A 12,450-nucleotide genomic window follows, 5' to 3' on the forward strand; every position below is an offset into this window, starting at 1 on the left:
TGCTTATTAAATGGGTTACAGCCAAACACCAGAAGTTACTGATGGTGTTTTTGATTGTCTCCCACAAAATCGAAGTCTGGACTGCTTTTCTAAAATATGTTTCACATTTGGCTTAAAGTGCTTATTATGAAACAAATCTGTAAATGACACTGCTTAATGGGTAATTAATTAACTGTCAGTATAATAGAAAAACATTTAACAGACAGACATAAATAGTGTGAAGTGTAGGGGGCACCAGTGAGCCCCAAATCCCAAAACATGAACACACAAGACAGTCCCATAAAGGGGTGTTTATTACAGATACCTCTTATAAACAACCAGAAAACAAGTAGTTTCTTCTTTCTCCTCCTCTCCTCTCCCTACCGTAATGCTCTCATGTAATCAAGTGTTGCTTTCCTACCTCCCACCTGCGACTTTCCTGGACAAGGCAGCGCAGTCCCTTTCATTGAGAGCCTGGGAGTACTACCAGTGATGTGACATAGCCAGTTGGAAGCACTTCTTGGTTATGAGAAGGCCAGGGAGATACCCAGAAGCGCCCTTTATCATCTGCCAGGGATCCAAAAGGTGTCCAAATTGGATCTCTATGTTTGACACTGCCACCTGTTAAGTGTGTGGGGTTGGGGCTTGGTTGGTGATTGTGAACTGACTGTTGCGCTCTCTTGCCAGTTCTTGTACTCTTCAGGCATCACACTCAGGACAAAGATCATAAAGTTTCCTGACCGGGTATTGCACCCATTTTGTCTATCTTTCCATTACAGCATCCCAGCCGGGTAAGGACTCCACCTCTGTCCTGGGTGGAACACCCAACCGTCCTCATAGATATATAGAGATAGATAGATATTTCTTTGTTTTCAGGGGGAATTTTGGTAATTTGGTATGGTTTGGCACTGTGTATTCCACATAAACATTTTCAGCCATTTATAGCATTGTGGCTAGAATAAACGTTTAGAATACAAAATTAAGATACAAACAATTAAATGTTTGACTTGTATATGTTACGTGCAAATAATTTACCTGCATTGGAGCAAATCACTCCTTGAGGGTTACGACATAGTTCATTGCTTTTCTTTCTTGGGAGGCTGCAGACTTTCTGGTACTGACAAGCTTCACCAAACCAGCCATCATCACATACACATTTGCCACAGTCACATTTTCCATGGCCTGCAAGAGAAAAGTGTTGCAGTTAATTTAATGACAATATAGCATACATGTTACCACTTTCTTGTAGTGCTATGCATGAACAATAAATTTTAAATAAACTGAAAGTAAACATGATAAGCTTACAAATTACAGAAATGGTTTAGTTTACCACAATAAATGCAGCACTTTGGAACATGCATTTTTAATAAAACATCCTCAAGAAAATGAGAAAAAAGATGATGGACAACATTTATTCCAAATGACATAAAAACGATTACTAGCCTAACCTGCTCATATGTTGTACTTCCTGCACATGTGCTAGACGTTTAGATTGTTTTCATTTGACAGTTCTCATAATGGCACTCTCTGGATGGTAACATTTTATTATTTATTATACAACAAGAAGTGATTTATAGCCCCGTTAAGGCACAGTTCTTCATAAAATGATAAACCACTCTCATACTCTGTCCACTGCTACATGCACATTATGAAGGGTTTCCATGTCACAAATGCCTCCTTCAAGGTATAACTGTGGATACCATTTTCTCGGAAACACAAAGAAGCAGAGTTTCATGGTGTGAGACTAACATAGAGCACTTGTTCACTTTCTCCCTGCTAAAAGGACAACTTGTCAATGCCAGACCCAGGCATTCAGTACTTGGGTCCTTTCTTCCTACGAGTCTGTCAATAAACGGTCTAAATTTACTCTGGGGTATTTTAATTTAACATTCTGTTTTCATCATCATATTGGTTTAATCTTTGCTTTTCTGTTATTTAGAATAGTGTGCAAAATGAACTTTCACAGAAAACTTAAAATTATTTTAAAATAACATTCCTACAGAAGCAGAAAGGGCACACCCACATTTGCAGAGGGAAAGGGAATACAAATAGTGGAAAATCTGTTTTCTTTTTTGTCTTTTACCCTCTGACTGTTCAATAAAATGTGAGCCTATTGAGATTCACAAATTGTTTCCTTTAGTTTTTTTTATCTCACTTCTTATATATCAAACTGTATAATCCTTGCCTATCGCCCCAATCAATCAGTGGATGACGTGGTAGCAATAGCCCTACATCACACTCTGCAACACCTGGAAAGTAGCAGAACGTATGCCAGAATGCTTTTCCTGGACTACAGTTCTGCTTTCAATACCATTCACCCAGGCAAACTGATCGAGAAGCTGATAGACCTTGGCGTCCCAACTCCCACCTGTAACTAGATCCTGGATTTCATGACAGATAGACCACAGGTGGTGAGAATGGGAGGACGGGTGTCTGCTGAGCTCACAGTCAGCACAGGATCTCCACAGGGCTGTTGCCTCAGCCCCAAACTCTTCACCCTGTACACTTATGACTGTGTCTCCACCCAGGACAATACCATTGTCATTAAATATACTGATGACACCACGATCATGGGGCTCATCAAGGGAGGGGATGAGTCAGGGTACAGGACCCTGGTAAACAACATTCTTGTCTATGGAGAGGAGAATGACCTCATCCTCAACACAGACAAGACCAAAGAAATAATAATGGACTTTAGGAAGAATCCTCCCCCTCTACAGCCTCTTATCATCAAAGGGACTAAGGTGGAGAGGGCCAACAGCCACAGATTCCTGGGACTGCAGGTTACATCAGACCTGAGCTGGACTCAACACCATAACCACACTGAAAAAAGCCCAGCAAAGGCTTTATCTCATTAGGCTGCTTAGGAAAGCCGGCCTGAACCATCGCCCTCTCACCTTGGCCTACAGAGGACTGATAGAGAGTATTCTTACCACAAGCATCACTGTCTGGTATGGGAAAACCACACAGGCAGAGAGTGTGGTGCAAAGAGTCATAAAGACTGCGGAGAGGATCATAGGGACAAAACGTCCTATGGACTCTATGTACGCACATCGCTGTCAGAAAAGACCAGATGGAATTATCAGGGATTCATTCCATCTAGCTCACTCTCTGCTCAGACACAAAAACTGTATGTACAATCTGAGACACAGCAGAGCGGACAGCATCATCACTCACAGAACAAGGTTTTTCAATAGTTTTTTTTCCCCCGCTACAGTCAGACTGATGGCAAAACAAAATTATTGAACATGTGAAATAACCACACATTACCTCAATTCACTTGTCATGTAAATGATGAGTGATAAATGTGAAATATTTTAACTGTGCAATATCTGCAATATAATTGTATTTTTTTGTGTAGATATTACCACCATATTGTATAGTGTTGGTATAATTCAGATTTTGTATGTATATTGTTTTATTGTTTACTTTTTTTTTAAATGTTTACTATGATGACTCAGAAAAAGCTCTGCACAAGAATTCCAATGTGCTTTGACTGTCGGTTTTATGCACAAATGGCAAATAAAGAAACTTTAACCTTTTACATATGTGCTCTTCAGCAATTTTAGGTTGACCAAGATCAGACCATAACTCTGTGTCTAACTACTTCATTATATGCATCATAACAATGTAATTACGGCAATTCACTGTACAGAATTCAACAGATTAAAATAAAACACAAACTAGAAGATAACATTTGGTTGTATTTTCACAATCCTATATTTCTGAAAGGAACAGCATGGCATTGCACTGATTGCTAACAATGCCACATGCATCCAGTATCCTGGTTTTTAAACCATACCCAGTTGGCGGTTGGGTTTGTATGATGTCTGCATGGATTTTCCTCCTGGTGCTACAGTTTTCCTTACACATCTTGAAACAAGTGTTAGATTAATTGGCAATTCTAAATTGGCCCTCTTTGAATGAGAATATGGCAGTGACAATCTACCTTTTTTCCAATTCTGGAATAGTCTCCAACACTATGCACCCCCAAATTGAATTAAGAACGTTTGAGAATGTTATGTTACAGTATTTTAGGCATTTCTGAATCTGGCTATCTTTTTTGGCAGTTACTTAAGGCATGGAAGTCATCTGTCAATTTTATATGGGTGACTTTAGATGACAAAGAATTCCATAATCAAAAAACAGAGCCTGGGGCTCCCATTTGGAAGTAGCTTTCAGAACCTAGGTTTCTCTTTTATTGACATCTTTTGCTGTCTTTTGTCACAGTGAAAGCATTACACTCAGTCAACACTTTGTTATGACACTCTGCTGTAATGTGCATTATTTATAAAATTGATTGATTCATTTATTTTCTAACCTACATATCCAGTTCAAGGTCATGTGTAGCCAATGCCCAGTCAGGCAGCCATAGAGCACAAACTGAGAACTAACCCCATGTGGAACAGTAGTTCTTCATAGGTCATACTGTATGTGTGCATGGGGTTTAATCATAACTCTTGAGTTCCTTCCACTAAAATGAACACAACAAAATAGGTTTATTGTCTATTTGAAACTGACCTTGTATAAATTAGTTTTATTTGTGTGTGAGTGTCCCCTGTAATCCACTGGCATCCTATTAGGGGTTGTTTCTTGCCATGTGCCCAACTGCTGTAAGTTCTACCTCACTGCTTCTCTGGAATGGACAAACTGCGATGTTTTGTGGTTTCATATAATGGAGTTTGTTATAAGTATGCTAGAATGAGGAACAGTATTGCATGACTGGACTTTCTTGGAAGTATTTTTGGATGTGCACATTGGGCACACTAGACCTTATTGCAGCTGTTTAGTATGCTGTTATCGCTGGTGGGGCATTCCACTGTTTAGAGAAAGTGAGTTAATGAGAAAAAACATCTTTGATTAAACCAAGTCTATAGGATGATGGTTTTCCAGACACAAAATACATCATTCTAATTCACAAACTGCTTCCTGGTAACATGATACAAAGTTTGCAAGATGATGAAGAATTCAAGGTTATGCAGACAAAACTAGTGCATATTTAACATTTAACTGCTACACTAGGCCCTGTTCTTTATAAAGCAAACAAAGGCAATTAAATTAAATCTAAAATAGGAAAAACACAAACACAGATGTAATCTGAAATTCTAAAATCTGAAATGCTACAAAATTTTAAAAAACCTATCCAACAGGGGGCGTTAGCTCCCTGGAAATGAGTTCTTTTGTTATTGCGGTGTGTTACATAACCCGAATCTACAGTATATTGATTTAATATACAATGGCGATACCCCCTCCCTTAGTGATAGGCCGGTAAGCTTTGTTTAATGACGGCTTACCATGCATAATAGAGGAAGGAAGCCAATGGCAAGAACTCAGTTCGGGAGTGGGGGCACGATGTGTAGAGTCTGCCATTTTAGCCGTGCAGTGGAAGAATTTTCAGGATCGGATGATGTTATCTTCCATCCGTCCGTCGGCTTCAAAGGTGTGCCGAGCAATGTTCCAAGACTTTATATTCTTTCTTCATGTGCAGGCCCCCACTTTGGTGAATCATGCCATTGCAAACAAGGCAAAAAAGGATACAGTTTCATGCTTACTTTGACAAACAAAAAATAGTATACAACAGTCCAGAGGCTGACTGCCCATTTCCCAGTTGTCTCTGTCTGTCTTGTCTGCTTGCCTAGCAGTTCTATATGAACAATCAGTAAACTTGTGTCACCTCCACTGCTACAGTACCTGCACATATACTTCTGCCACTGTCTCTATTTATTCCCAGGATTTTGGTTTTATTTATTTACTTATATTCATTTATTTATTATGTATGTGTTTTTTTTTGTTGTCTATGTTCACTGTCTGCAGGGGCACATGCAAGCAAGCATTTCATTGTACTTGTACATGTACACATGACAATAAAGAATTGAAATTGAGATGTGAAGAACATATGTGCTGATTCCAAACAGTTTTATTCAGTCTCAGCAGATGATGTCTGGTTTCCTGTGAAGCATTGAGCACCATGCAGCTAGGACACATGATTAACAACCAGAGTCCAGATCCCCCATGAAGCTCTGTGATGTGGTATAGATGCTGCACAGCAATTTCAGCATACTTCATGGGGGTTACCAAAATGCTAACACCTGTGCAGAACTTCAAAAAAAAACCAAAAAAAAACAAGATACCATAAATGAAAAATTCCACACCTTGGGTCAGATTTATAAAACTGAAGGATTTGTAGAAAGTTGCTTATGAACATTTTAGTGCTTCAGTGCAAATACACAGCTTTGACCCTCTTGAAACATATCTAAGACAGTCTATACATCATAGTCATCACTTTTTAGGTTTAATAAGTTTGTCACACATTACAATAACGGCTCAGTGATATGAATTATTATATACCTGTGTCGCCATTACCTAGTCTGGCTGCATTTTGCTATTTGATCAAGGGTGTCCCCAAGATATATCCTTATGTATATAGAAATAGTGAAAAATCCAAAGATATCTCAAAACCTGCTGGTGCCAAGCATTTTGGATTAAGGATGTTCAACCTATAATATTAATCAATTATTAAACTTTGTTATTTGGAATGTAAAATTTCTCAGTCATGAAGCAATGAGCAAATAATGCTTTCACTTCTCAGCCCTTTGAAGTATGGCATTATATTCTTTCAGAGACCCATTTAAATACTAAAAGCCAACCAAAGTTGAACAGAGATTGGGATGGTCAGGTTTTCCTTGATAACTATGGTATGAAGACCAGAGGAGTGGGAACTGTGATTCTCAAAGCATTCTCCCTAGTAACTACACTAAACAATATCTCACTCTGAACTGTTTGATATTAGTGTTGGAAAAATAAAATAAAACTTTAGAAAATTCACATAATACATATACCCCTAACTGCAATGATAAAAAAATTGACAATGTTTTCTGATCAGTTCTTGAAATCAGTTCCCATATATTTAAAATGGCAGGACATTTTAATTACTTATTAAACCCTATTTTACATATGTCATCTGCAAAGCCACTCTACACTACAAAATCTTAAACTGCATTGATAGTTTTACACTTATCCATGGGCTCTCTGACAATGAAGATTCCTTCACCCATATTCAACACTATACTCATTGTTCTAAAGTCCATCAAAAATTCACCAGTTCTTTACATTGATAATAACTTATTGCCTTCTGTCAATATTTGTAAGGATGTTTCCAATGCTTTTTCTGACCATTTTGAAGCTCCAAATATTAAGCAGTAATTAAATAGGCAACCAGTAACTCTACCTATTAATATTAGATGATAAAGATTTTATTAAAGTTAATTTCTTCTCAAATTTACATATTTATCGAGACTTACTTAGCTCCACGCATACCTTTGGTAGGATACTACCAGTTTCAATAAAAAACTCAGTCATATTCAAAGAGGTTGAGCCTTGCTTTAAACTTGTAGTATCCATCCATCTGTCCATTACTGAACCAACTTAATGTATTTAATGTGAGTGTTTATTTTAAATTTGGTGCAATTGCACTATAAAAGTAAAAAGACTAATATTGTATTTACAGTTGGTACTTTTTGACTTTGATATACTTTATTAATCTCAAAGGGGAATTTGTCTTGTCACATCACATTAACTCCAGGGGCCAGACAACAGGGTCATCCATTGTACAGTGCCCAAGGAGCAATTTTCAGGTTTAATGAAGTTGAGTACTTCTATAATAATATTTTAATGTGTATTCATCCATGTAAAAAGAGGAAAGTCTTAACTTTAAGTAAAAACCTGCCACCCTAGAGTTGTCCTCAATCAGTTCCTTGAGTCATAAACAGTGGACGTGAACATGCTAAGTGAAAAGAGAAATAAGATGTGGATTCCAACAAGTGTTATAGCTTTATGATAATAATAATAATAATAATAGATATGATTGCATGCAAGTCAATTTGCAGTCTGACCAAGTTGAGCCTTGGAGAATTTTTTTTTTAATTTTAAAATAATCTAATAGATCATTATGTATGCTTTTTGGATGTGTTATTACTGTATATCTTAAAAGGTTCAGTTTCTAAACTTAGACATCTTTACTGCCTACTTTTGGGAGCAATACATATTTAAAATAATTGTCTGACAGTTTATTTTCTGGTATATATAACTCATGTTGAACCACTTTGTAAAACAGTCAAACAATGTCCAGCACACACCCAAACTCATAAAAGGCAAATTTAGAAATGCCAGTCAACCTAACATGCATGTCTTTGGGGTATGGAAGGAACAATCAGAGTACTCTGAGAAAGACTCAGAGCCAGAAGGTATAGACAGACAGTGACCTGGCACAGCATTTGAACTCTGGATCCATGAGGTTGTAACAGTATTCAATGCACCATCATGCTGCTTAACTTTAAAGACACATCTGTTAAGTTATTCATGTCAACCCTAGGCAAAGTTTGTCTTTTCATTGATGCCTATAGCTAATTAGATGACCCATTTGTGACCCCTCTACCACAGAATGATCTGAATGTATTTAGGTTACCTCCATAATTTTCATAGCAAATTTCATAATCACGTATGACTTAACACAACCCTTTAATTTCACTAAAATTCTTTCTGAGATAGATAGATTACGAAACAGAGAAACAGTAGTAATCTCCAACACAGAATAAGCTTAGTTCCGAAAATGTTGTAACCCTAAAAGACCTTTCAAAAATAATTTAGATTTAAAACTCACTTTAAACTGCAAAGCATGTTTCATTCCATTTAACATAGATTTTCCTTTATATAAATCTTAATCAGTTTAGAGTGTGTGACTGAGCAAAGTCTGCTGCTGATTTGTTTTAGAAGTCTTTATAATTGTACTGGCAAGATCTGCCAGTAGGTGTAGCTAACAGAAGATACAAATACAGGGAAACTAACCTTTCTGTGTATAACTTTGGCTTTAAGTGCTGGAGCACTGATGATTCTGTCTCCAGTTTTTCAAAAGGACTTGACACATACAGACTCAAATTAACTTTTTAGGCTTACAGCCTTAACATTTCTATTGTATACCACTATTTTTATCTTTTCATTGCCATTATGCTATGAAATTCTAATTTGTTGTAACTGTCTTCACTATTGTAGGTTTCCCATTTGTACTTCCTGTATTCATACAGCACAGAAGAAGTATGTAAGTTAAAATAATTCATGAATAAATTGACAGCTGCTCTTCTAAAATTAGATGCATTGGCACATCCATCAGTTATGCAAAAAGAATTTCAACCCATTAGTTATGAGAAAAGTAACTCTTATAATTTTACATATAAGGACTTAATTAACAATCTAGTCCATGCCAAGTTGTACAATTAAATAAATCAAACTTAAGCAGCAAAAAACACCCAACAAATGTTGTGTTTTAATTATTTATTCATTAAAAATAAATCAAAAAATAATGAGAGTTGTAATGCAATCCCTACTATCTCTGAGGTACTGTATACAGTTCTGCAGTGAGAAAGGATGATTGGTAAATGTAGAACATTCAAGACATTTGCCAATCATTCCAAGAGGAGTGTCCCAAAGCATTTATCCTGATATCAGACTGCATGATGCACTAAAAATGAAACTCTCAAAATGATCTATCAACATGTTAAATATTACACTTCATGAGTCTGCCTTTAGAAAAACACTATATAAAGAATGGCTTTTGGTAGCCTGAGAAGGACTTCCCTATGCTACAACATCCAGGAACACAAGAAAGCCCACTGGAGAGGAAATTCAAAACACTAGATGTTTTAGAACAGGGGTCTCCAACCTTTTGTCCCCTGAGAGCTACTTTTATAAAATGAAAACGGCCGAGAGCTACTCGTGTTTTGTAACGTTTATTCTCGTAGCTTATTTCAACCCAAACACACTGAATAAGCTTGTTTTGCTTGGTCATTTACAAAATGTTGGTGTCCACAACTCACATTTTGCATTAAAACATCACAAAAAATATTTAGTTCACCTGAAGTGCATTTTGTATGTCTGTATGCATTTTCTAGTGTATCTCAAACTAATGAATTAAAACATGAATGCTGTCAAAACAAAACAATGCAATTACAAATACACAGATATGACTTATTCAGTTGTCATTTTGTTACATGTCACTGTTTCACTTCACAAGAGTATTCACATGTCCAGTTGCATGTGTGATGTGTTTTGTAGTTAGTCAGATGACTGGCACTGCATGGAGTCAACAAGAGAGGCAGGTGTATGGTGGAGTGTAGCCTCAGATTCACTCTTATGGAGTCATTTAAATGTCCATCTGTCAGTCTTGTTCTGAACTTTGACTTCATGACATTCATGTCAGAAAAGGCAGACTCACAGAGGAATGTAGATCCAAACAAAGCACACATTTTCAGAGCTGCTTGGTGAAGATTCTTATAGTTATCTGGCCCTACTAAGCTCCAGAAATGCTGAGAATGCTTTGAGACTATAACTGCATGTTATTTTGAAGGTTTACTAATATATAAAATATAAAATCCAATGTCTGTCTGTATGTCTGTCTGCCTTTCACAAGAGAACTACTTAACGGATTTAGTTTTTTTTCTATAATTTGCTTGAACATTCCAGTTGATTTTGCGACTTCTCTCATTTCGTTATGTATCATAGTTCGCTTGCGGTATCGATTTATTTGCACGAATATAAGAAACACACAGTGGGCCAAGGGGAGGGACCTTCCTCACTCACTTGCCAGCTTCGTGGCGTGTTCCTTAACTCTGCTTAGCTAGCAAACGAGAGAACAATTGAATTTCACTTTGTTTGATATTTAAAATAAAGTGTTACTTAGGTCTTGATGAGTTTGAGTCTAGATATTCTCTTATGTGTATGCCACATTAAAAAGAGATTGCAATTCAGATTGTAGATTGTGATTTTGTGTTAAAAGGACCGTGATATGATTGTTTGGAAAGATCGCCCACCTCTAATTTGACTAATCAAGTTTTCAAATTTATGTAGTATTCAATAACCCTTTGGCGAACTACTTGGAAAGGGGTTGCGAGCTACCGATAGCTTGCAAGTGACATGTTGGAGACCCCTGTTTGAGAATCTGCTTATTCCTTCAAGAAGGAACTATGGCTTTCAGTAGTTCAGTACATGTCTCAGAGGCATCAAAAGATGCCCAAGGGCTTTAACTCCACCCAATAACAGCAACATAATGCACAAAAGACCAGCCCTCCGAGAAAAGAAGTCTATCAGAAAAACCACTCAGGGTACTCCAAGACAGAGTTCTAGAATTAGACTTTTAAATGGCAAGTCATGTGCATGCACTTGTGATTTCAAAGTTGCTTGGGATAAAAGCATCTACTGAATAAATGCATATAAATCTACATAAATATAGAGCGGCTGAATTATATATAATGATTTAATTAACTTTTTATTCATTAAATAATATTCAGGTTTAATATGATTTAGGAAGTAAATTGAATGTGTGTTGTTATGTAGCATCCAGATTATAAGGATGGCATACATTCTGAAAGATTGTAATGGGTTTTATCCTATTAGTAATACATAAAATGTAATGGGTAGAAAAAAATCTTAATGGGATCTTCCCATTCCCACCCCTCCACTTCCTTCACTAATTATAGGCATATTTAGAGCTAATAATTTTACATAGTGAAAACATTGATGCATTGATTTCAGCCTGGACCTGAATGAAACAGTCTTTGACTCATAATGATCCTCACCACTCCTTTTGAAAAATTAAGGGCTTACAGTACTTTATTTTTTGCAAGACGGCATCTGCCTTAGATTTTTTTTTTTTTTACATCTTGCATAGTTTAACACACTGCCATCTAACATTGGAATCACATACACAAACACATATCTGAGCTTTCACACAAGCATCTTCCTTCACACAGTATCTGCCATGTCTATACAAACCTGTAAGGAAGGCATGTTATAATTAGAGTTTTTTCAGAAAGTGTAATATTTAACGAAACTTGAAATGTGGCACCAAATGTAGTGCTAGACAGTCACAAGACAGAAGAAAACTATCTACAAAGAGATAATGAATAGGATTTGAGAAAGTAAAAGCAAAATCTGAAAGTCTTTTTTAAAACTAGGCTACAAAAAATGATTTATTTGCTTTCTTTTCACAGCATATATTCATAAGGTAACACACCCAAATAGCTTTGGGAATTGTTTTTGTTGTTTCCTTCTACAGCCTACAATTTGGTTTATGGAATCCATACTTCATTGGAGTCCAAAAATGTTTAGATAAAAAGCATAACTGAAGTTAAATTGAAGAGTAGCCAACACTGTCTAAACCCACTTTTTCTACTTTAGTTTTATTGGAGCTTGATTCACCATCTCTGTCAATCTTCTCAGGCATGAAAGTCTAGAAAGAAAGATTTAATGCTCAAAAAACTTTAAATAAAATAGCCTTTGTAGCATTTATTTGCAACATTTTTAACACTGAAATAATATGAAAAGTAAGTCAACTAGGGCATCAACTGGGGGATGGAAAATAAGAATAATTTTTCCAGGCCCTGGGCGGGTGGAGAGCCCAACAAGGTCTTTGCACAAATT

At 36.6% G+C, this 12,450-nt stretch overlaps 1 protein-coding gene across 1 annotated transcript in view; it reads right to left on the reverse strand.

Annotated features, from left to right (window-relative positions):
• Nucleotides 1-12,450, reverse strand: part of itgbl1 (integrin, beta-like 1) — a 772,739-nt gene that overhangs the window by 479,837 nt on the left and 280,452 nt on the right. The window contains exon 3 of the mRNA XM_039744786.1: nucleotides 1,015-1,161. Within this exon, the coding sequence (XP_039600720.1) occupies nucleotides 1,015-1,161 (147 nt within the window). The remainder of the gene's footprint in view (nucleotides 1-1,014; nucleotides 1,162-12,450) is intronic.

The sequence above is a fragment of the Polypterus senegalus genome, chromosome 2, assembly GCF_016835505.1.
Source record: "Polypterus senegalus isolate Bchr_013 chromosome 2, ASM1683550v1, whole genome shotgun sequence".
In the NCBI taxonomy this organism is placed as follows: Eukaryota; Metazoa; Chordata; class Cladistia; order Polypteriformes; family Polypteridae; genus Polypterus; species Polypterus senegalus.